We start from the raw sequence: 22,339 nt of genomic DNA on the forward strand, positions 1-22,339 counted from the left end.
GGCTCAGCATTGCCAGCACTGCTGCACAGCTGAAAAGGTCCAGAGCACAAACCCTGCCCCTCCATCCCTGGAGGGAACCCCACCTTTTCCCTTATGATTAACCCTTACCTGTAAGGAACCATGATACTCCCTGGGAAGAGGGTTGTAGGAGGTGTTACCTGCTCCTGAAGAACCCAACCAGACTCCAGAAGGGTGCAGGGTGGCTGTGCCTGCCCCTGCCTACCCTCAAACCATCAGCCCAGGTGACAAAATTCCTTCTGGTGCCAGTCACGAGATTTGCCCAAGGAGCAATTCCCGTTGCCTGCTTGGATCTGGTTAATATCACGGGGAGCCCTGTTTTGCCAAGTAACACAGCTCCTCTGGAATCCCTGCAGCCCTTCTCCCTCACCCCCCTGTCCATCGGGGCAGAGCCCAGGTGCCAGGAGAAGGCAGCGAGTAGCAGAGGAGCTGCATAATCCTCCTAATCCAGGCATCCATCTGCTCTGCTAAGGCCAGCAGCTGGGAAGCAGCAAGAGGTAGCAAATGGGTTTGCTGGATCAGCCACCACCACTTCCCTCTCCAAGTTCAAGGGCAGAGCCATTACCCTTCGAGCCATGGCTAATCAGGATTAGCTCCATGTGCCTTTGCTGTCAGCTCTGGACACAGCCATATCCACGGCATCCATCAGGCACCCAGAGAGAGGCATTGCCTGGCCCAGGCCCCCAGCCTGGCTGTTCTCTCAGAGCCAGTTGTCTCCCTCCATGGATGACAACACTGACACAAAGCCTCCTTGGCATCCCACATTCAAACCCTGGAGTGATCAAATCCCCCAGCTAAGTCAGGCTGTGGGTGGGTCACTGCAGGTACTGGGTGGCTCTGTCCCCATCACCAGGACTGGCTGTCCGTGGTGGCCACCTGAGAGTGTCCCTGGCACCTGCTCAGGGCAGGGAGGACAGAGCTAATCCCTGTCCCAGGGCCTCTCCAGGGGAGGGTAGAAGGCAGAGCTGAAGCTGCTGAGCTTGCCCAAGGTGAGCCAGGCATCCCTGGGAGCAGCTGCTCCATCTCCTGCTGATCCCAGCTATGGACTAAACACAGTTTACCTCCAAGGCTTGCTCTTAGCCTTCCAGAGAGGAATTGCAGCAAAGCACAGGGATTTGGAAGCAGAGCCAATGTCCAGGGAAGGAAGGGCTGTTGGATTTGAGGCTGCAAGAATGGTGGGCAGCACTTGTTCAGGATTTGCTGGGTAAGTCCATCTTTCCCTCAGGGCAGAAGTAACCTTCCTATCACAGGGGTATGGGGTACCTTGGTGGAGGTTGTCTCCCTGGGCTCTGGGGATTATTGAGGTTTCCTCAATAGTATTAATGGATTTGGGAAGCTGCAGGGTGATTCAGGTTCACCCCCTATTCACCCCCTATTACTGTCACACTGTTGGATGAACAGAGTGGTTCTCTCTACAAAAGGTAAGAGTTCAGGAGACCCAGAGCATAGAGATGAAACACAGAATGGAAAAATAAGCAAAAACTGAAGCTTGGATGCAGAGAGAAATCTGATTTATTTAACATCTCTAAGCCACTTCCCAATTTGGCCAGTTGAGGGCATCCTCAAAGCCTGTTCAGAGCCCAGGGTTGCGGTGTACATCCCAACTCTCATTACCTGACTTCTTTTATGCTGTGTGTCCAAGACCCCCCATTCCTCCCAGAAGGGAATGTGGCCTGTGAAGAACCTGCTGCATGTCTGAGGTGGGCAAAGCCACTGCTGCAAGTGAACCACAGGCTGAGAGTGGAGGAATTTGTCTCCTTGAATATCTCAGTCCTCGAATACCTTAGTAAAGAGTTTTGCTACTATGGGCAAACATGGACATAATTACTACTCCTTGAGTAAACCAAGCTGCTGCCTGCCCTCTCTCTGAGCAGGCTGAGTGCCACTATCACCCCATTAAATTCCACTCCAGCAGTATAAACACTGATAAAAAATGTGGTGATAGGACACAGGGAATGGCTTCCCACTGCCAGGGGGCAGGGATGGATGGGATATTGGGAAGGAATTGTTCCCTGGGAGGGTGGGAAGACCCTGGCACAGGGTGCCCAGAGCAGCTGTGTCCGCCCCTGGATCCCTGGCAGTGTCCCAGGCCAGGCTGGACGGGGCTTGGAGCACCCTGGGATGGTGGAAGATGTTCCTGCCCGTGGCAGGGGGTGGGGTGGGCTGGGCTTTAAAGTCCCGTCTAAGGCAATCCATTCAGTGATTCTGTGGTTCTGTAATTTCACGATCCTCAGCTCTGAGGAGCCACAGCTGTTTGTCACCCACACAAAGAGAATGGTTGAGCAGGACTCACCTGAGACCGTAAGCTCTGGTGGGCAAATGTCCGGAGATAAAGAAGGCACAGGAAAAGGATTTTCACGTCTATTCTAGAAAAACAAGACAAAATGGCACAGACAGTTGCTAAGAAGAATCTGTTGGTGTAAATAATGAGCAGGAGACAGAGTTCAAGACAGAGCCATGAGGGCACCACATGCATCTCTTGTGCAGGTGGGCCTAAAGAGATTTCAGAGGTTTCTCTGGGAGCACCTGGCACCTGGCACAGGCTGAGCCACCCCAAAACCTCTGGTCACATGCAAACGGCTCTGTCCTTACTGTAACTGTGCTTGAGTGCTGAGGCTGGTTTTGACCTTGCCTGGTTTCTCCACAGAGGTTCTCCCTGAAGCTCTGCATCCAATCCAGCAGGGAGGTCCCAAGTCTGACCACAGCCAGGTGCAATATTTACCCCAAACCCATAATTATCCTAGTGAGCAGGGCAGGAAGCCGAGATCAGTTCACACCTTTTCTTGTGTGCTATGTCATGACTGAAAGCACAAGGAAGAGGGAAAAATAATCTGAGGGTGAGCACCATCAAGACAGCTCTGACACAGCTGGGGACTTGGGCACCAAGAGGGCACAGGACTGGTTTGAGGACATACAGACAGGCAGCACACATGCCTGGGCACTCTTTCCCTGGTGTGGAAATCCAGACCTCATTAGAAGTTCCATCTTTCAGCAGCACAGTGAGGAAAGGAGCCATTTCAGTCCAGCCAATGGTGTGATTTCATACAAGTGCACAGCATCACACAAGCTGGGGGTGAGGGGTCCAACCACAGCACCAGGCCACAGCTCCAGGGGCTCTGGTGCCTTTCTAGGGCACGTCTCCAGCCTGGTGCACTCAAAATCAACACATGTGACATTCATGTACGTCTGTGTCCCCACAGGTCTGGAAAGTAAGGTGTTTTGTGAATAGTCTTGTATGAAAGGAAGATCCAGCCAGACTCTTTTGAAGGAAATTTGTGTGGAAGAGGGCAGAAAGGACACCCAGCATGGCACCAGTCCAGGATGGAAGTGACAAATGCACAGAATGGAGCTACAGACCCTGAAGGTTGTGTGGTTAAACCCTGTCCAGCCATTCACAGCTTGAGCACTTCTCTGCAAACACAATGTGGAGCTTGGCTTTGCAGGAGGGATGAGCCTGGCTTATCATTAGAGTAGTCAGAAGCAGGAATGGGCTGTACAGGAATGCTGGGGATTCATCCTCATCAGAGGGCTTGAAGAATAAAGAGTTGTGCCTGCCTTTGGGTAGGAGCCTAGATCAAACTGACTCCAGAGATCCCTTCCAGCTCTATGACTGGTGCTGAATGAGATGCAGGTTGCTATCCACACAAGGGCTTTGTTTTTTTTTAAACCTGAGACTCTTGAAACAGGTCTGAATGCAGGCCCTGGAGATGAAACTCCTGTCATTACCTCCACAGATCCATCTCTGTCTCAAACCCAAGAGAGAAGAAATTATTTCAGATTAAAAACATCTGCCTGCAGGTAAATACATCAACAGTACAGACTTCCCACTGGATTTCCAGAAGTATTACTAGGGACTCCTTAAAGAAGAGTTCTCTGATCAAGGAAAGATCCCAGGACTGGTATCTGTCTCCAGGACTGGTATCATATCTCTTTAGAGATGAACTTCCACGTACCTCTGGGGACCTGACATGGACCTTCAGCCTGCAGGAGCTCAGGCCGTTTCCCACAGCCTTTGGAGGTGGGGATGGAATGTTGTTGTGAACTGACAATCCGGGATGTAACCGTCCCCTCCCAGGGATAAAGGCCACTTCTGTGCTTCCCTCGTGTCTTCAACAAACAACAAACACAGAACATCTTATTAACAAAACAAAAGGCACAATTTGCAGAGCTCCCATGCTTGTGGTTCTCTCTCCAGGATAACCTCACCTAAGCCTGAGTAGCCTGCTCCAGTGCAGCTGGATCTCCACCAGCTGCATTCCATTGAATCATGGAAAGGTTAAGGTTGGGAAAGACCCCTACGATCATTGAGTTCCACCATTTCCCAGGCACTGCCAAGGCCACCACTGACCCATGTCCCCAAGTGCCACATCTCCATGACTTTTGAACACTTTTAGGTGATTCCACTACTGCCCTGGGCAGCCTGTGCCAAGGGCTTTACAACCCTTTCCATGAAGAAGTTATTCCTAATATCCAATCTAAATATCCCCTGGCACTACTTGAGGCTGTTTCCTCTTGTCCTGTTGCTTGTTAATTGGAAAAAAAGCCCAATCCCCACCTGGCTCCACCCTCCTGTACAGATCCATAAGGTCTCTCCTGAGTCTCTTTTTTTCCCTTTTTTTAACTTCAGTTCTGTTTCAAAGCTCTGCTGGGCAGTGATAGGAGATACTCATGAACCCCAGAACATCAGGAAGGTCTGGATTACCCTTCAAGATGATCCATGCCTTCAAGATTTCCTGATGTGACCACCTTAAAGAATCATTTAAGACTAACAGTGCCCTTGAAGCCAAACCTTGGTATGAAGTGTTCTGCCTAAGACTCAACAGCACCTCATGATGACAGGAAATACTTTCTATGCCTACCTGAATTTGGCTTTTTCAATAATTTTTCTGGCCTCCTCATGTGTGCTGCCCACCAGAGAATCTCTGTTGATAGCAATGAGTTGGTCTCCAGGTCGGAGCCGACCATCCTAAACAAACGGGGAGAAAGAGACAGCATTGAGAAGGGATATCTCCGCCCAAAGCCTTCTCCTGCAACACAAATCCTCATTAGTCCATGCAATTATCCATCTACTCTTAGAAAAGCTGCTTCAGAAGATCCATAGCCTCTAGGAAAGGTCCCCATGGCAGAGCTCCTGAGGGTCTCCACGCCGACTTACTTTGTAACAGTCCCCATCTGGCAAAAGCTCTTGGACATAAATCATGGGCCCGTCAGGCCTGTTGGATCCGCCACTGATTGTCAGCCCCAAGCCAGAGGAGTTTGCTATAGAAATGCTCTGGATTCCTGAGTCAATGGAGCAGCTGCAAGGGAGAGAAGTCAGCAGGTGACTCAAGGTGATCTGGGTTATCTTCTCATATCACTGAACAAACTGCCTGGATTTATTTCCATGTGTGATCCTTCTACCTTCTCCCAGCCTTTTATTTGCATCCTTTCTTCCACCCACCGCTGGAAAGGGGAAGTGAGGCCTCCTGTTCTTTGGCAGACATTGTTCAGTGTTATTACTGTGACTGCTTCCCCTAATCCCCAATAAGGGAATACTCATTTAGAGAAGAAACTAAAAATTTAACCAGAATATATTTGGCATTCCTGGTTTTATAGCCAAAAGCACACAAATGATCAACATGGTTGTTGCTTGAATCCAGCTAAATCACCAGACAGCAATTTACAGATGGATCAGCTATCAAGCAGTTCTTGGGAAACATCGAAGTGAAGCTCAAGATACACAGCTGGGTGTGTCTTAACCAGGGTTTGGACCCAAAATCATGCTAGATGCCCTAAGAAATGGTTATCCTTTACAGCAACACCCACCACACTGTGAGTTGCTGCTGTGGCAGGTGGCTTGCCCAGTCAAGGATGCAAAGGAGCAGCAAACAGGCTGGACCCTTCCCTCCAGGAGATGCTGGACAGGACTCAACAGGCCACCAAGGCCTGGCCGCAGCAGTGGCTCCATGCCAGCAGGGAGGTCTGGCAGTAGCAGAGTTGTGGGAGCAGAGATTTCACGGAGCTCCCATGGGCAGCACAGCAACAGGCAGGGTTTGGGGAAGGATTTGGTGGTATATAAGCATCAGCAAGCCTTTTCCTCCAAATGGGATGGGTGCAGCTGGTGGGTGCAGCTGACTTTTTGCTTTTTTGCTTTTTTGCTTTTTTGCTTTTTTGCTTTTTTGCTTTTTTGCTTTTCAGCAGCCACTGCGCAAAGAGTCTGCACTGGCTCCTCGTGTTACAACTTCAGACACAACAGCAGCTGTGCATGCCGTGCCCCACAGTGACACCAGCACACGTTCCCAAACAATGCCCTCCCTGGTGGTCAGACACCCCAGTGGAAGGGGTGCATGGGCCTTAGTCTTATGACTAAACATTGCTTTAAGGTGAATGATCTTATGGAAATGGTGTCATTAAATACAGCATTAAAATGCTCTGTTCAGCCCAAAATCTCAGACACTGACTGTGGTGAGATGGCATCGCATCCAACTCCCATTGCTCAGTGGAGGGGCAGGACCTCAGGTGATGCCACAGTGAGAAGTCACAGCCTGGGGACAACCTGTGGTGAGCAGAAGGGGTGGCAGCCACACACATGAAAAGACCCATAGCCCAAATTATGTCTCACAGCTGACCACCAATGCTCAGGTGAAACCAGTGATCTGTGATTTCAGGGGAAGACCACTGGGGCCTGGCAGCAGCATGGAGACAAGCAGAACATGGCACAGCATGGCAAGGAGGCCACCAAGACAGGCCCCTCTAGCCTAAATGTCCATTTTCCTGCCCACGGAGGAGGGTTGGAATGAGATGATCTCTGAGGTTCCATCCCACCCAACCCATTCTGGATTCTACATCTCAGCCTGGAGGGAATTAACAGCACAGTAAGGATGGCTTGTCCAAAGCAGCTGCCAAGTAGATGATCTGGTGTCTCCTCTGTGTGGGTCTCTCACTCCATGCAAGCAGCTTAAACCTCTGGTGTCAAATATTTGTCCTCTGCAAATCCCTAATAAGCTGGTATTTAGCAAGAGGATTTACTGGTTCTGCAGTGAGGGCTGATTCTCTTTACCAGTGCCTTGGCTTGTTTGTGCTGGCAAAGGAGGGGAGCTACGAGCCCTGGGGACAAATGGTGCCCATCCCATGACTGTGAACACCCTCCGAGCTGTCCCTCTGGAAAAGGGCCCTGGGGACGAGACTGCAGAAAAACTAGCTCTGCCTGTCCAAACCTCTGACCCTAAGGAATGTGCAAGGGCTGATGACCACGTGAAAACACACTCTGGGAGATGCTCTGGCCACTAAAGGATGCAGTCACTGCAGGCTGATGGCCCCAAAGCAAAGGGCATCAGGGATGTTTGCATGGAGAGGTGCTGGTGCTCTCAGAACATAGGGTCAAAGTGAAAGGAGCAGGGCAATAGTAAACAAGCTGCAAAAACACCTCCTGAAAGCAGCACCAGCCTTGCAGGAACACTCTGCTTGTGGTTTACAAGGTGATGTGCAGGGCCCTCTCAGCTGGCCATAAACTATGGCCTCTCCCTGGGATTCAGAGGGGAGGAAGAGGAGCTGCTGCATGGTGCAGACATATTGATTGTCTCAACTGGGAACCTTTCCACCCCTTGGGAACAAACCTCCCAGGAACAGCCAAGATGCCACCACCACATCCAAAAGATGCTGTGGCCTCTGGATTGTTGCGGTGATAGAAGAGTAGAGAGGTCATAAGGATGAACAAAACTGTTCAACAAGCACTGGAATTCTTTACTGGGTGTAGCCCTCTGACATTTGATGGTCTCCTGCTGACCCCCCAGGCCAGGCTGGTGGGATCTGTACGTACTGTGCGTGAGGAGTGTGCGCCAGGTTCCCGAGGAAGGGGCCGTGGGAGTTGGCAGGGCTGAGCAGCAGCGGGCTCTGGGAGCGCGAGGACGAGCCCGAGGAGGTGCTCTCCAGGTATCGACCTGAACAGCAAAGGCAGAGTCAGTCCAGGGCACACAAACACTCCAGCATCCTCCCTGCTCTGCTGCTGAGAGCTGATGCTGCACTCCTGGATTTTTGGGGAAAGCCACATGGTGGTTAAAGACATCAGGGTAGGGCTGAAGGAGAGGAAACATTCAGCCTCCTTGGCACAATTCCAGCGTGGGACTGTCACCCCTCTGCCAACCCTACACACCTCTGCCATAGGGGAAGGGCCAGCAGCTGTCTGGTGGGATGCCAAGCCATAGGGAAAGCCTCCCCCAGGCACACAAGGCTTTTTGTGCTGGCATCTTGCTCAGGTCAAACTTGTTGCGTCTCATTAAATATTTCCCATTTGCAAATGAAAACTAATGATCTTTAAATGAATTATTGCTGAAATGCCTTGAATTCCAGAGCAAAAATGTACAGCTGCATTTACTGATGGAGTCACCTGCCCAGCACATCAGGCAGAATCTGGGGATCAGGGGAGTGGTTACGACCCCAGTTCAAGTCTCCCTTGATCACCCTGTGGCATCATTAGCCACGGTCTTGGCATGAACCAAGGGTCTGCAATAAGGACAAGCTTTCTTCAAACCTCCACCCCAACACCTACTCAAATCCAACCACAGCTCTTTCAGAATGACACTGGGATAAAGGAAACTCTCTCTGCAGAGAGAGGGGCTTTCAGTTCCCTGCTAAGCTACTCACTGCCACCGTGCAGGACCGGCGAGCTCCGCGCTGAGCCCGTGTTGCTCTGGGAGCCGAACTTCTCCAGCAGCTCAGAGAACTCTCTCCTGCAAACAAAACCATGGTGCAGTCAGCTGCTGCTCAATACTCCCCCCACATGATTTATATGGCAAGAGAGCCCCCATGGCAATGACTGGGTACCAAGGCTGCAGGGCTGGTGCTCTCCAGCTGTGGGGAGCAGACAAAGCTTCCTCATGCACAAGGGGAACACCCTCTGCTTTCAAGAGCTTGTGCAAGGCTTCAGGTCTATAATCAATCTCATGGCAGTGCAGCTTTCCTGTGGTGGGCTGCAGCTCCAGAGTGCTCCTTCCCTGCCCAGAATGTGTTCAGGGCAAGAGTAGCTGGGAAGGGTCATATCCTTAAAGGTCGTTTCCAATCTTTATGATCCTATGATTCTATGGACAGGCTGTGTGCTGAGAACTGTCATTTCTGAGAGAGGGCAGGATGGACACTGGAGCCCTGCCTTGCATCCTGACTTCCACCCCTCCTCATGGACCCTCCTGGGAATGTTTTCACCCCCAACTATAAGGCTCAAAAGTTTTGCAAATACACCACACAAATTAAACCCTGCCAGAAGGAGCTGTAACTGTGCAAAAATAACCCAAAAATTCTTGGCCTATTTGTGACTCCTTCTAGGACAGTTAAATACAGGTTATTCTCTGTTTTTTCTCCTCTTTTCCTGGACAGAAAGCAGATCTCGTAGCTCTTGCTGGAGTAAAGAGGGAGATGGTTGTCGGGGCACCTGCAAAAGCATCAGCCCGTTCTCCCAATCCATCCATGATGATGTTCTCCACAAACATCACAAACTAAATCCTTGGAGCATGACACCTCAACAAAGACCTGCATGCAATCTTATCCCCAAAATCCCCCGGAAACTGATCTCCATGCCCAGGCACCAGATGCTTTGTTCCAGGTTGAGTTTGACCAGCATGTGTTGAGCTGGAACTCCCTGTACCCCACAGGTGATTTTCTTCATGACCTTTATTTTGTGTTTTTTAAACTCCATTAAGAACTACCATTGTCCACATTTACCAGCTCCTGCCTCATTTCTGTAACCTTTCTTTGAGTTGCTGTGAGCTCCTTACATCCTTTCAGATGAGGAGGCATGGAAAGGAATGACATCTTCATCATGCCCATGTTCAGCAGCTTTCCGATCCAGCCCCGCCACGCTGCTCTCGTGTTGTCCCTCTGCAATGGGGGATGTTCTCTCCCTTCATAACCCATCCCCACCTGACTAATCCGACCTTTTGGCAGAGAGATCCTCAAGGGTGACTAATTTCTTACACATGCCAGTTAATAAGCATCCAGGCAGTGGGACAGACCCTGAAAATGTTGTTTCAGTGGCCACAGTAACACCATTAGATGTCGTCTTTGAAGGCATGAGGGAATCCCCATGGGAAGGTGCCTTCCTGATGCCATAGCCCCAGGAAAAGCCTGGTTATGAGTGGCTCCCTCTCAGGCTTGACAGACAAGCTCAAGAGGTGAACCTGTAGGAACCCAGCCACAGCAAAGTTCCCTGAGCAAGGAGACTGCTGTGACACACTCGCAGACGCTGCGTCATCTGCGTTCCTCACCAGGACAGATGTTGGGTGTTATTGGCTAGATTAGAGTCAACAATATTAAATGATGAATGAATCATGAGCTCCTCAGGTTCCTGCTGGAAATGCTCTCAGTAATTTACATCTTCCCAGTCACAACCAGCTCATTAACAAACTTCAAAGACCAGTGCCTGCCTTATCTAATATTGCCATCAAATTTATGCCTTATTCATTCCATTTAATGCTAATTTAAAGCCCAAGTGTCACACAATGCTCAGTGACATCCCTTGGTGAATCCCAATATTTGCATCCATACTATTGTCTTTATCAACCAAACCCATGACCTTAAACAAGACCATGACTTTGTTCAGAAACCCCACGTCTCACAGAGCTCTTTTGGCTTTCACCTCTTGGGCACAAACTTCCCAGGAACAGCCAAGATGGCACCAGGACCCCAGAAGATGCTGTGACCTCCCAGTCATGGTGGTGATAAAGCAGGAGAGGGGACATGAGGATGATCAAAGCTATTCTCCAAGCACTGGAATTCTTTATTGGATCTACCCCTCAGACAGTGGCAGGCAGTTGGTGGCCCACCAAGGGACAGCTGTGTGGGGCCAGCCCTGTGTGATCTGCACTTACTGTGCATGAGGGGAAGGCAGTTTCATAACATAAGGCAAATATGTAAAATATTAGGAAAATTTCTCCACTGAAAGGATGTCAGGCACTGGAACAGGCTGCCCAGAGATGTGGTTCAAAAAACATGTGGATGTGACACTTGAGGACATGGTTTACTGGTGGCCTGGGCAGTGGTAGGTTAAGGGTTGGACTCGAGGGTCTCAGAGGGTTTTTCCAACCTAAATGATTCCACAAGCACTGAGAAAGCAGAAGGACAAGTCAGCCCCTGGTTTGCTGATCCATGGATCCCTGAGCTGAGCCTTGGGTGGATCTCAGCAGAATTATTCCAGTTTCCCAGTAAAGCCTCTGTGTTTCTGCAGCTGATTCACACCAGTTTCACTGGCAGCTCACACAGCCATGGCCTTACCCCTCCCTGACCCTTGCAGGGGCAGGTCCAACACGCTGGAATCTCACATATTATTCCCAGTGTTTACCAAGTCACCAGCACTTCAGTTTTGTTTTGGGCTGGGTATTTCTGTGGTCATCTATTGTTCCATTTTCCTCAGATAATAATCCAGCAGAGCACAGAGGAGGTTATAAACGCCACACAATGGCTGAAATGCTCTTAGTCAATGCAAATGCAACTGGTGCAGCAGCTCTGTGACCCTGCAAACCCTGTCACCAACCTGTGCTGCCAAACTTTGTCATAAGTGAGGACATGCATGGGCTCAGCACTCCTTGTTGTTGTTTATTTTGTGTCCTGAAATTCATCCACAAAGGAGGTTTATCATTATTTTCTCAGGAGCCTGAATGAGTTGTGAGACTGGGTCCAGCCCAGGGACAATGTGACCAAATGCCACCGTCCCAGCTCCTGCTTTGTTGGTCAGTCCTGCCAGCCCCAGTTCCACCAGGGACACAAACACATGACTAACTTGAGGCACACATCCCAGCAGAAAGTAAAGCACTTTCTGGTGCCAGTCTCCTGGGAATTAATTTTGTGCTCAGTGCTGTGTTTGGAGGAGTTGGACGCGGGCAGACAATGCCCAAACATTGCCGATTAATGAACGAGTGCACTGAAGGAATGCCAGCAGGCCTTGCTTTGTGCTTTCAGACACCAAGAGGCTTCAGAAGATGTCTTTAATATTTAAAACTTGACCCTTACTAAAACATTGTGAATTGTCAGGTGCCTGCAGGACTAAAATGCCCAGCTTGATTAAAAAACAACAACCGTGGCGTTGTATGAGGTGGAAAGTTCATTTTAACAAGCCCTTCTCCAGTTTTTTTTCATTAGGATGCAAACATTTGAGGTCTAGAGGATGCTTGCAATAGAGCTTGGCCCTGGACATGCTTCAGCCAGGCTGAAGCCCCCAGCCCCATGGTGGGATGGGGGGTCTGCCAGCAGCAGTCACCTCCAGGATGACTTTGCTACAGATTAAGCAGCAGAGGGTCAATCTCCTCGCAGAAAATTGTTGTTTTATCTCATAATGCCTCTTTGTCCTGCCCTTTTGTTCCTGGAAGAACAAAGGATGAATCCTACATCAAAGGTTACACAGCGTCTGGAAACCTCAGCTCTGCACCACAGCTGGGAGAGAAAGTGGAGCCTGTGACATCAGAAATTACTGGTTTGTTAAAAAAAAAAAAAAAAAAAAAAAAAAAAAAAGAAACAAAAAAACCAAAACAAACCTGCAGGTCAGTGGGAGCCATGAACCCAGAGCACTCCAAAAGCATCACAAAGGCAGATTTTCTCACACAGCTCAGAGCTGACACCCAGCTGTGTGGGGAGGTCACACCCTGGAGGGGAGGGATGGGGCATTCCGAGAGACCTGGACAGGCTGGAGAGGGGGAACCGTGCAAAACTCATAAAGCACAACAAGGCCAAGTGCCTGGGTCAGGGCAATTCCAAGACCCAGTCCAGGCTGGGCAGAGAAGGAATCATAAGCAGCTCTGGGAGAAGGATTTGGGCTGTTGGAGGATAAGAACTGGACATGCCCTGGCTGTGAGCACCCAGAAACCCCCCTGGGCTGGGCTGAGCCCTGGTATGGGCAGCAGGAGGGGGGATTCTGCCCCTCTGCCCCCTCAGGTGAGACCCCACCTGCAGAGCTGCCCCAGCCCTGGTGCCCAACAGCAGCAGGACCTGGAGCTGCTGGAGAGAGCCCAGGGGAGACCACAGAGATGCCCCAAGGGCTGGAGCCCCTCTGCCTTGGAGCCAGGCTGGGAGAGCTGGGGGTGCTCACCTGGAGAGGAGAAGGCTCCAGGGAGAGCTCAGAGCCCCTTGCAGGGCCTGAAGGGGCTCCAGGAGAGCTGGAGAGGGACTGGGGACAAGGGATGGAGGGACAGGACACAGGGAATGGCTTCCCACTGTCAGAGGGTAGGGAGGGATGGGATGGAATTGGGTGAGGCCCTGACACAGGGTGCCCAGACCAGCTGTGGCTGCCCTGGATCCCTGGAAGTGTCCCAGGCCAGGTTGGACAGGACTTGGAATGACCTGGGATAGTGGAAGGTGTCCCTGCCCATGGCAGAGGGTGGAATGGGATGAGATTTGAGGTCCCCTCCAACCCAAGCTGTTTGATGCCTTCCCTCTCTGTGGGTGGGATGGAAGCAGTGCCAGGCACAGGTGCACCTCACTGCTCTGGGAAAGGCTGGCTGCTTTTCCCAAAGCACAGCCTTTGTCCCTGGCACACCCAGGCTTGCTGGAGTCAGCCCGCCCTGCCAGCTTAGCAGCAAGTGCTCAGAACAACAGTGCCATGGGCTGAGCTGTCACTGTCACACACAGGGCTGGCAGGGCAGGAGGGAATATCCTGCATCAACACCAGGCCAGGCACCAGCTCCAGCCACAGCCCCTCTGCTGGGAAAAACAGTGGGGGCAGAATGACCTGGGAACTGATTCTGCCCCTTTACCTGGGCCTGACCTCAAGGCCTGGGGTCACTTCTGGGCCCCTCACAAGGCAGACATGGAGGGGCTGGAGGGGGTCTAGGGAAGGGAACAGAGCTGGGGAAGGGGCTGGAGCACCAGGAGCAGCTGAGGGAGCTGGGAAAGGGGCTCAGCCTGGAGAAAAGGAGGCTCTGGGGGGACCTTGTGGCTCTGCACAACTCCTGACAGGAGGGGACAGCCGGGGGGGTTGGGCTCTGCTCCCAGGAACAGGAACAATGGGAAACAGACTCAAGTAGTGCTGGGGGGGGGGGTCAGATTGGACATCGGGAGGAATTTCTCCATGGAAAAGGTGGTCAGGCCTTGGAAATAGGTGGTCAGGCTGCCCAGAGCAGTGGTAGAGTCCCCACCCCTGGAGGTGTCCAAGGAACAACTGGACATGGCACTCAGTGCTCTGGGCTGGGAGATCAGTCTGAGGTTGGACTCGATCTTTTCCAGCCTCAGTGATCCTGTGAGTCTGATGCTGTTCCATACTGCCAGGGCACTTGCAGAGAAGCAGCCTTTCCTTCCTGCTGGTTGTGTGAGACCTGCTAATCCAACAGCCCCTGTTCCTGGGATGCTGGGGATGCACCTCTTGTGGAGACCCAATGAATTTAGGATTTTATCCTGCCAGGACTCAGAGGTGCAGCACAAACTGGCTCCTCCCAGTGATAAACCTGACAGACCAGGCCGATATCTGTGCAACGCAGAGAAACAAGGAACTATTGTAACTTTCAGGCTGAGAATGAATAAACAATAATTATGACTATGCAATAAAATTATCCTCATTAGCTGAAGGTGAGCACAGACGAAAATCAGATTTAAGCATCACCTAAACCTGGTGAGTCCAGCTCCAAATCTGAATCCTCTGCTTTAAGCCCTGGCATTACTGCTGCTCTCTGCAGCCCAGCTGATGCGACAGGCCCAAAACATGCATCTGATACATGCCAGAGACTGAGTTCCATGAAAAGCACAGGTAATTTGGGCTTATAATTAACTCCAGAGACAAATAATAGCGTTTATGACTCAAATTCACCCAAGGGCAACCACAACAAAATGCTACTCAGCTGAGTCATTGGGAAAATTGGCAGGGGTGTTGGATCCAAACCCAGAGCCATGACGTTCCCTCCTCCAGAGCACTTTGAGTGCTCTGGGTGAGGAAGGATCTGAAAATAAACCGAATTTTCTCTGCCCTGTGTCCTCCTCAGCTTTTGGATCTTGTGAGCTGCTTTGCTGGGCAGTGGGAAGGGGGAAAGCTGCCCACAGCTCATGGCATGGCACCTCCACAGGCATCACCCCCAGAGCTGACGGCCCCTTTCTACCCAGCTGGCTGCTCACCCACACTCAAGGACAGACTTAAAAGATAGCAGGGCATCAATAAAAGACAAAACTAAGTGGAGAAAAAGAAGTGGAGAGCAGAAAAATCCTTCCCCATGTTCCCATAGCCCTTAATCCTGGAGATATGTATTCGTGTATTAAATAGTTTGTGAGATGATTATGTAAGTGAAATCTCTGCAAATCTTTTGGAAAAAAGAATAAATAAACTGATTACTTCCCCCCTCTCTCTCTGGCTAACCCTTTGCAGATTTAACAGAAAGCCAACAGTGAACGGAGGCCAAATAAATTGCCTAAAGTTTCATTGCCCTGCCGGCCTGCCCCGGCTCCCTGCAGGGCGACCCGGGACTGCCGGCAGCAGGGGGGGAGCCGGAGCCACGCCTGCGTGTGCTTCAGGAAACATCTGCTGCAATTTGGGATATTAGGACCGACAGGAACAGCTTGAAACAGATCACGGTGGAGGCAGAAAACCTGGGGGCTCTGGCTGAGAAATCAAGTGTTTCAGAGCAAGTCCTGCTGCTGCTGGACACAGAGATCCCAGCTGAGCTGTGGGATCCCATCTCTCCTGCTGGGAGAGAGTGTGAGGTGTCCACTGGCACTCTGCCCCACCAAGGGGACTGCTGTGATCCAGAGCTGCATCCTGAGCATCCCTACTTGGACCACAGGATCCCTGGTGACCTAGTTGCTTCACCCAGCACTTCCTCAGAGCTGCTGAAGGACTTGCACTTAATGTAATAATAGGAGATGCCATTTCCCCTGGAAGAGGGTGGCTAGAAGCAGCCCATCATTAATAGCAAATAATTCTTCCAGCAGTGTATTGCTGTGTCAGAATTAGTCTCACGCCTGTCATTAGAGCACTCTCACTGCTCTGCCAAGGCAGGAAGGCTGCACAGCAGCTGATGGATAAGGAATGCATCCATCATTAATCATCCATCATCTCCACATTAACGGGATCTGGGTGCGTTCAGCAGGACTCTGACCTGCAGCCACCCACGGGCAGAGCACAGCCTGCCCGCCCACAGCCACGGTCTGCCAAATCCCACCCTCATTCCTCTGCTTCCTGCAGCACCTCAGCTTCCTCAACCCCTGTTTCTGTCAAGGGAGAGGCTCTGCCAACACATTGTGCCAGATCTCCCGTGGGATATCAGCAAAGACCCCACTAATCTGTACCTTGGTTCCCACAGTTCCGCCCGCTCCCATGGCACCATCATTGTCCCACACAGCTTAAATCCAGTCAAGACAAGATTGAACTCTTTCCTTCTCCTTCCAAACCTCTGAGTCTCTCCAGAGAGAGCAAGGTTTCCCAGGAAGCAACAAGGGTACAGGTTTCAGGGAGAAACTTCTCATCCTCCCTGAGAAGGAGGAAACCTCTGGGGAAGGAAGACCTTAACTCAATGTGTCCAACCAGAAAGGAGAGGGAAGATCCTGGTATCCCTGCACATCTTCATCCAGAGCTCTGTGCAGGATGTGCTGAAACACCACACAGCGAAGCTGAGGGAACTGTGCCACCCTACAGCCAAGACTGGAGCAGCCCTGGTCCTCCCTGGGGAAAGACCTGTGGAAATCTGCTCAGTCCCACAGACCCCACCCAGGCAGGGCTGGAGATGGGAGCCACCAAGGGAAGCTTTGCTTCCCTCCATTGCAGCAGCACTGAATTCCCACCAGTGCACAGTTATCAAAGACCCCTGGCCACCTCTGCCTTCCCCGTGGGCTTTGAGCCTGATTTGCCCCAAGGGTCTCCTGCTGTGGAGCCAAGGAGTGCCACAATCTCCCTTCCCAGGGTGCCATGTCCCCCCTTACTTGGCGTCGTCATCGCGGGCTATCAGGAGGCGCATGTGGCTGGTGGCTGACGCCGTCCTCAGGATGTCCACGGCCCTGGAACACAAGGACCATGACACATCAATCCCAGCTCCCAGCGGTGCCCCACTGCTCTCACCCTGCTCACCTCAAAGCTGGGCAGAGACCCCTGACCTGGGCAAACCCTGCCAGCAGCCGAGGCTTTGGCTGCATGCCCTGTTCCCTGCCCTGGCAGCGAGGCTGAGGGCAGCCCATATCCTGATTTTCCCACTGTCATGGTCAAACCACGACACCCACTTCTGCAGTAACTGAGAAGTCCCTGATAGCAAAACTCAAAAGACACCTGTGGTGGTGAGCAAATCCTCCTGCACAGCCCATGGCAGGAGGCTGGAACAAGGTGATCTTTAACATCCCTTCCAACCCACACCATTCCATGATTCTGTAATTCCCAACCTGGGAAAGTTTCCATCCCAGGGACAGCCATTTTCTGGGTCAAAATACAAGTGCCCTTGGCAGCCAGGGCAGTTGCTGAGAGCCAGGCACAGCCACAGAGATGTTCTCATGGACATCACCAAACCCAACTGCCCTGGGGCTTGGGCATCAGGACCAGCTCCTCATGCTGCTCCCCATCCAGCCTCGGCACCTGGTGCAGGAATGCAAGGCAGGCAATAGGATAGCACAGTGCTTAATGGGAAAGGAGAGCCACCAAGGTGTTGGTGCTCCTGTGGAGCTGTGAATGATTCTCTTGGTGCTGAGGGGTGCTGAGGGGCTGGATCGTGGCTCCAGAAGGAATTGGAGCAGCACTGTCAGGCTCAGGCACCAGCTAATCTCCTGTGCTGGGAACTGCAGGATGTGTTGGGAAGCAGCAGATGGAGTGGAGGTGCCAGGAGCTGTTTAAAAACTCAGCATTTGGGGGGAATGTCTGAGTATCTCAGATACAATTTGGGCTCTCTGGTCTATTTTTATATTGAATCTTTCTGTCTGATAATTTCTGAGTTGGCTCTTGGGAACAGCACCCAGAGTGATGCCCTGGTGCCCTCCACACAGCTCACAGCCTAAGCCACTTCACAGAATCCCACAAAAGCAACAGGAATGGGAAATTTCCATTTGGATATGGTACCTCTCACTTGTAACCCCAATTAGGGAATCTCCATTGACCTCCAGGATCTGGTCTCCTGGCTGCAGGCGCCCTAGAAAAGAAAACTAATGGATAGAAACTGTGGAAAATACAGCTTGAAGGGACTGGGAGAGGCTGGGCAGTTCCCCCTGTGCCCAGAGACAGGATGAGAAATGCATTTGTTGTTCCGGAGATGCTCGTCCGACCTGTTTTTCCAGATGTCCATAAATGAAGTTTCTGCAGCCTCCCAGAACAACCCGTGCCAATGTCCCAGCACTTCCTCTGCTCTAGGAAGTTGCAAAAGTAAACACTGAAAACTGCAATAAAGCTTTTGCTTAATTTGCTTTGAGGTCAAGTAGTTCAGTTCGAGGTCAGGTAGAAAACCATGAGAGGCACTTCCACCTGTTCTGGATTTATTTTCCTTTATTGGATGGAAAAATGATGTAACAGCTGGGGGGAAAAAAAAGATCTTTTTAGCTGAAGTTGTAAAATGTGAGCTCTGCAAACCCGTAATACCTACTTAGATGAACGTATTCAGAATGAAATCAGAGACCCAGAGCAGAGCTGAGTTTGCAAAAGGATCTCTGGTCATTTTGGGGCCACAGGGAAGTGGGAAAGGACAGGAGAGTTCTTGTGTGGCAGAGGTGGGTCGTGCTCTACACACACAAAACAATAGTACAGATGCTGAGGAGCCAGTCCAAGGCTGCTGTCAGATGTTAGAACAACTGTCACACTAAAAAAATACCCCAATCACTGGAAAATCTCCAAGCAAGCACGCAAAACATCTAATAAGGGATGAAACAAATGTGTGAAATAAATGCCCTCAGTCTGGGCTGTTCTCAGACCTCATGCCCTGTGTTTCACTCACCATCTGCGTAAGCAACACCCCCTGGAAGGATCCTCTTGACGTAAACTCCATATTCTTCTCCAGTGAGCTCCTTGATGCCACCAATGACCTTAATGCCTGCAGGGAGAACAGAGCCCGTGGCACAAAGGCACGAGAATCAGAGCTGGCACAGGCCATGCCTGAGGGATGCAGCCCCAACCCTAAATTCATGGAATCATGGAATGATTTGGGTTGGAAGGGACCTTAAAGCCCCTCCAGTGCCACCCTTGCCATGGGCAGAGGCACCTTCCACTGTCCCGGGTCATTCCAAGCCCTGTCCAGCCTGGCTTTGGGCACTGCCAGCGATCCAAGGGCAGTCACAGCTGCTCTGGGCACACTGTGCCAGGGCTTCCCCACCCTCCCAGGGAACAATTCCTTCCCAATATCCCATCCATCCCTGTCCTCTGGCAGTGGGAAGCCATTCCCTGTGTCCTGTCCCTCCATCCCTTGTCCCCAGTCCCTCTCCAGCTCTCCTGGAGCCCCTTTAGGCCCTGGAAGGGCTCTGAGCTCTCCCTGGAGCCTTCTCCTCTCCAGGTGAGCACCCCCAGCTCTCCCAGCCTGGCTCCAGAGGGGCTCCAGCCCTTGCAGCACCTCCATGGGCTCCTCTGGACTCTCTCCAGCAGCTCCAAGTTCATCACTGATGGGAAAGGATCTGTTCCTACTGCAGATCAAAACATTCCTGGTGACAAGTGTTTCCCGCAGGAGATTCCTTCCCTGTGCACACCTGGACAAGCCCCAGGGGCATGGCAGTGCTGGGGACATCTCCATTCCCCTGCCAGGCCCCAGCAGCACCTCAGCCTCTGACTCGGCCACTGATGGCAGAGCCACACCCCAGGAGTGGCCACTTGTGTCAGTTTGGCCTGGGGCGAGCAGCTGAGGCAGGAGCACAGAGGTGACCCCGGTTCCATGTCTGAACCGCCCCCATGGCACAGCAGAGCCCGGGTGCCCTGCAGCACCTTGGCTCAGGGCTCCTGCTCCTCACAGCCACCCCTCGGCCACGGGGCCTGTCCCTGCGGCCACCGTAAGCTGGCTGCCAGGAAAAGGTCCAAGAGACTTATTTATCCAGGGCTCGTTAAGTCCTGCTTCGAAGATCCAGGCTAGGGACAGAAGGATTAAAAAGCCTGGCTTTAATTAACAAATCTCTGCCCAGAGCCACCGGTCGGGCTTTTTGCTGCCGTGGCCAGGAGGGCAGGCTGGGGACAGGCAGTGCCACCGAGCCAGCGCCAGGCCAGCCCTGTCCCCCGGCTGCTGAGGGGCTGCTCGAGCCCTGGGCACGTCCTGGGCTGTGGAAACAAGGCACAGCTGCTGCCCTAAAACCAGGAACCCTTTCTGAAACAGGCAGGAGGGAAGAGGATCCTGAGTTGGGGTTATTCAGGACACGGCACCATTTCCATCCCTGCTTCCCTTCCTTTTGTAACCCAAGCTCTGCTCTCAGGCCCCTCACAGTTTTCCTCTGCCTCTAGGGAAAGACTTTGTGTCTCAAGTCACCTTTATATTAAATTAGATTAAAACTAAATTACTACAATTTCCCATAAAGAGATTTCTATTTCTATATGCACCAACTGCTTCTTTTCCCGAGCTCCAAGTCCCAGCCCTGTCTGGTTGCTGGAGTTATTCACTGGGCTTAATGCTTTAACCAGGCACTTGTGAGGAGCTGTTTTACTGCTGGAACAGGGAACTCACAGCAGAACACCTCAGGAATGGACACTAATATTTTCTAATTTGTAATATTATAGGATAATATTATTATAATAGTATTATTATAATTTATATTTATAATATTTTATATTGCATTATAAAAGAAATTCACTCAAATTGGAAATATTGCCCCCCAAAAAATGCCTATAAGCAGTACAAGCCTCACCAAGCTGTGGGTCAGGTCAGGCACCTGGGCACAAAAAATGGGGAGGAGATGCTGTGGCCGTGGGCCAAAAGTAAAACGTGCCCATGGCCAGGGATGCTCAGCTGGAAATTTCTCTGCTCCCTGTGGAGCCAGGGGATCTCTCTGCTGGGCTCTGCAGAGACACCCCAGGGAACAGGGGCACCCCAGGGATGGGCTTGAGAAACCTTGGCATGAGGGGTCCTGCAGAGGACCCCATTGGTCCCCTGGATGGAACAGAGCCTGGAAATCCAGCCCAAGCCAAGGGGATGACTGAGGAATTCATCCTACATCTTTCTTCACCCCTAAAACAAAGGAATTAGTAATGATGAAGCACATCAGACAAATAATACAAAAATCTGCACCTTGCAGAGGCTGAGCCACAGCATCCCCCAGCAGCCCAGTGTGTGCCGAGATATCAAATCAATAATGGCTCATTTCCCTTTTGTGTCTGCAAATCAATTGGAATAATGCCTTAATATAGCTGAAGTATCTCCAAATCCTCCTTTATCCCCAACGATGTCATGAGAAAATCCGATCTTGTTATTAAAATCAGTGATTACTCACAGTATTGCTCCAGACACCCTCCAACTTGGATGGGAGGAGAAAAAATCCCTGAGTTTTAACTCCCTTGTTGGGAAAGCAGCTGGATGCTGCCGAGCTCTGCCCACTACTCACACCCATCACCTCACCAAGAAGGAGCTCTAGGTGCCAGTCCTGCCCCCCAAAATCCACTGGAGAGTCCCCACTGGGGCAGGGAGGAGGAGGAGGAGGAGGAGGAGGAGGTGGAGGAGGAGGGAGGGCTCACCCCTTCCAGGGTTCAGACCACTCCAGGGGACAGCAGCTGATGGATGGCAGCAAATCTGGATCATCCAGGACTGTGGTGGCAGCATTCCTGGGACAATATTTTTTTATATATTTTATAAACTTTTACTTCAAGCAGATTTCTATTTGGGACCCAGTGTAGGTAAATAACGGCTCTTTAATTATCACAGCATCAAAGTCCCAGTATAATGCTTATTAAGTCATACTTAGGGCCAGATAATCTAGCCTATTTTGGATCCCTCTATTTAATCTTTCCTTTCTGGCAAAGGTCCTGGAGCTGATGCCCATGTCCCTGTTTTTTTCTCCTTTGCAGAACAAAGTTTGCCAGGAAAACTCCAGATGGACTTAGAGGTAAGTCTGACCAAGACTGTGTTTTCTTTAGGCTCTTAACGATCCTATAAATTTCTTCAAGACCCTCAAGCTTCTCTGGTGCCTCTAATCCTGCTCGCACTAATGCCAGAGTCACAGTTCTCAGGCTATAATCTCACCTGCTCCTGGATCCACACAGGTCAGGGGGTGTCCTGGCTAATCTGGTTGTTTAGTCCAACTGGGATCATCCCGGGCGCACCCTGACCCCACTGCCTGCCAGGCTGGGCACAGAGAGGGGCCACCCACTCTCTGCCTAAGCTGGCAATGTTCAATTACATTTCCCTTAATCCCTCTGTTGATCTTGCAGCCCCCGCCAGCTTTTTCTGTCTGGAGGAAGGGACAGATTGGAGGTGAATCACTTGCTGCCCTGTCCTAAGCAGATGAAGGTCAA

General features: G+C 51.3%; 1 protein-coding gene across 1 annotated transcript in view; it reads right to left on the reverse strand.

Moving 5' to 3' along the window:
• Positions 1-22,339, reverse strand: part of LOC128815541 (syntaxin-binding protein 4-like) — a 45,123-nt gene that overhangs the window by 11,844 nt on the left and 10,940 nt on the right. Inside the window, exons 3-11 of the mRNA XM_053992345.1 lie at positions 18,858-18,953; positions 17,993-18,062; positions 16,876-16,950; positions 8,641-8,726; positions 7,817-7,937; positions 5,174-5,315; positions 4,878-4,984; positions 3,972-4,125; positions 2,312-2,384 (exon numbers count right to left, since the gene is read on the reverse strand). Of these exons, the coding sequence (XP_053848320.1) occupies positions 2,312-2,384; positions 3,972-4,125; positions 4,878-4,984; positions 5,174-5,315; positions 7,817-7,937; positions 8,641-8,726; positions 16,876-16,950; positions 17,993-18,062; positions 18,858-18,953 (924 nt within the window). The remainder of the gene's footprint in view (positions 1-2,311; positions 2,385-3,971; positions 4,126-4,877; positions 4,985-5,173; positions 5,316-7,816; positions 7,938-8,640; positions 8,727-16,875; positions 16,951-17,992; positions 18,063-18,857; positions 18,954-22,339) is intronic.

Source organism: Vidua macroura, chromosome 16 (genome assembly GCF_024509145.1).
Source record: "Vidua macroura isolate BioBank_ID:100142 chromosome 16, ASM2450914v1, whole genome shotgun sequence".
Taxonomy (NCBI): Eukaryota; Metazoa; Chordata; class Aves; order Passeriformes; family Viduidae; genus Vidua; species Vidua macroura.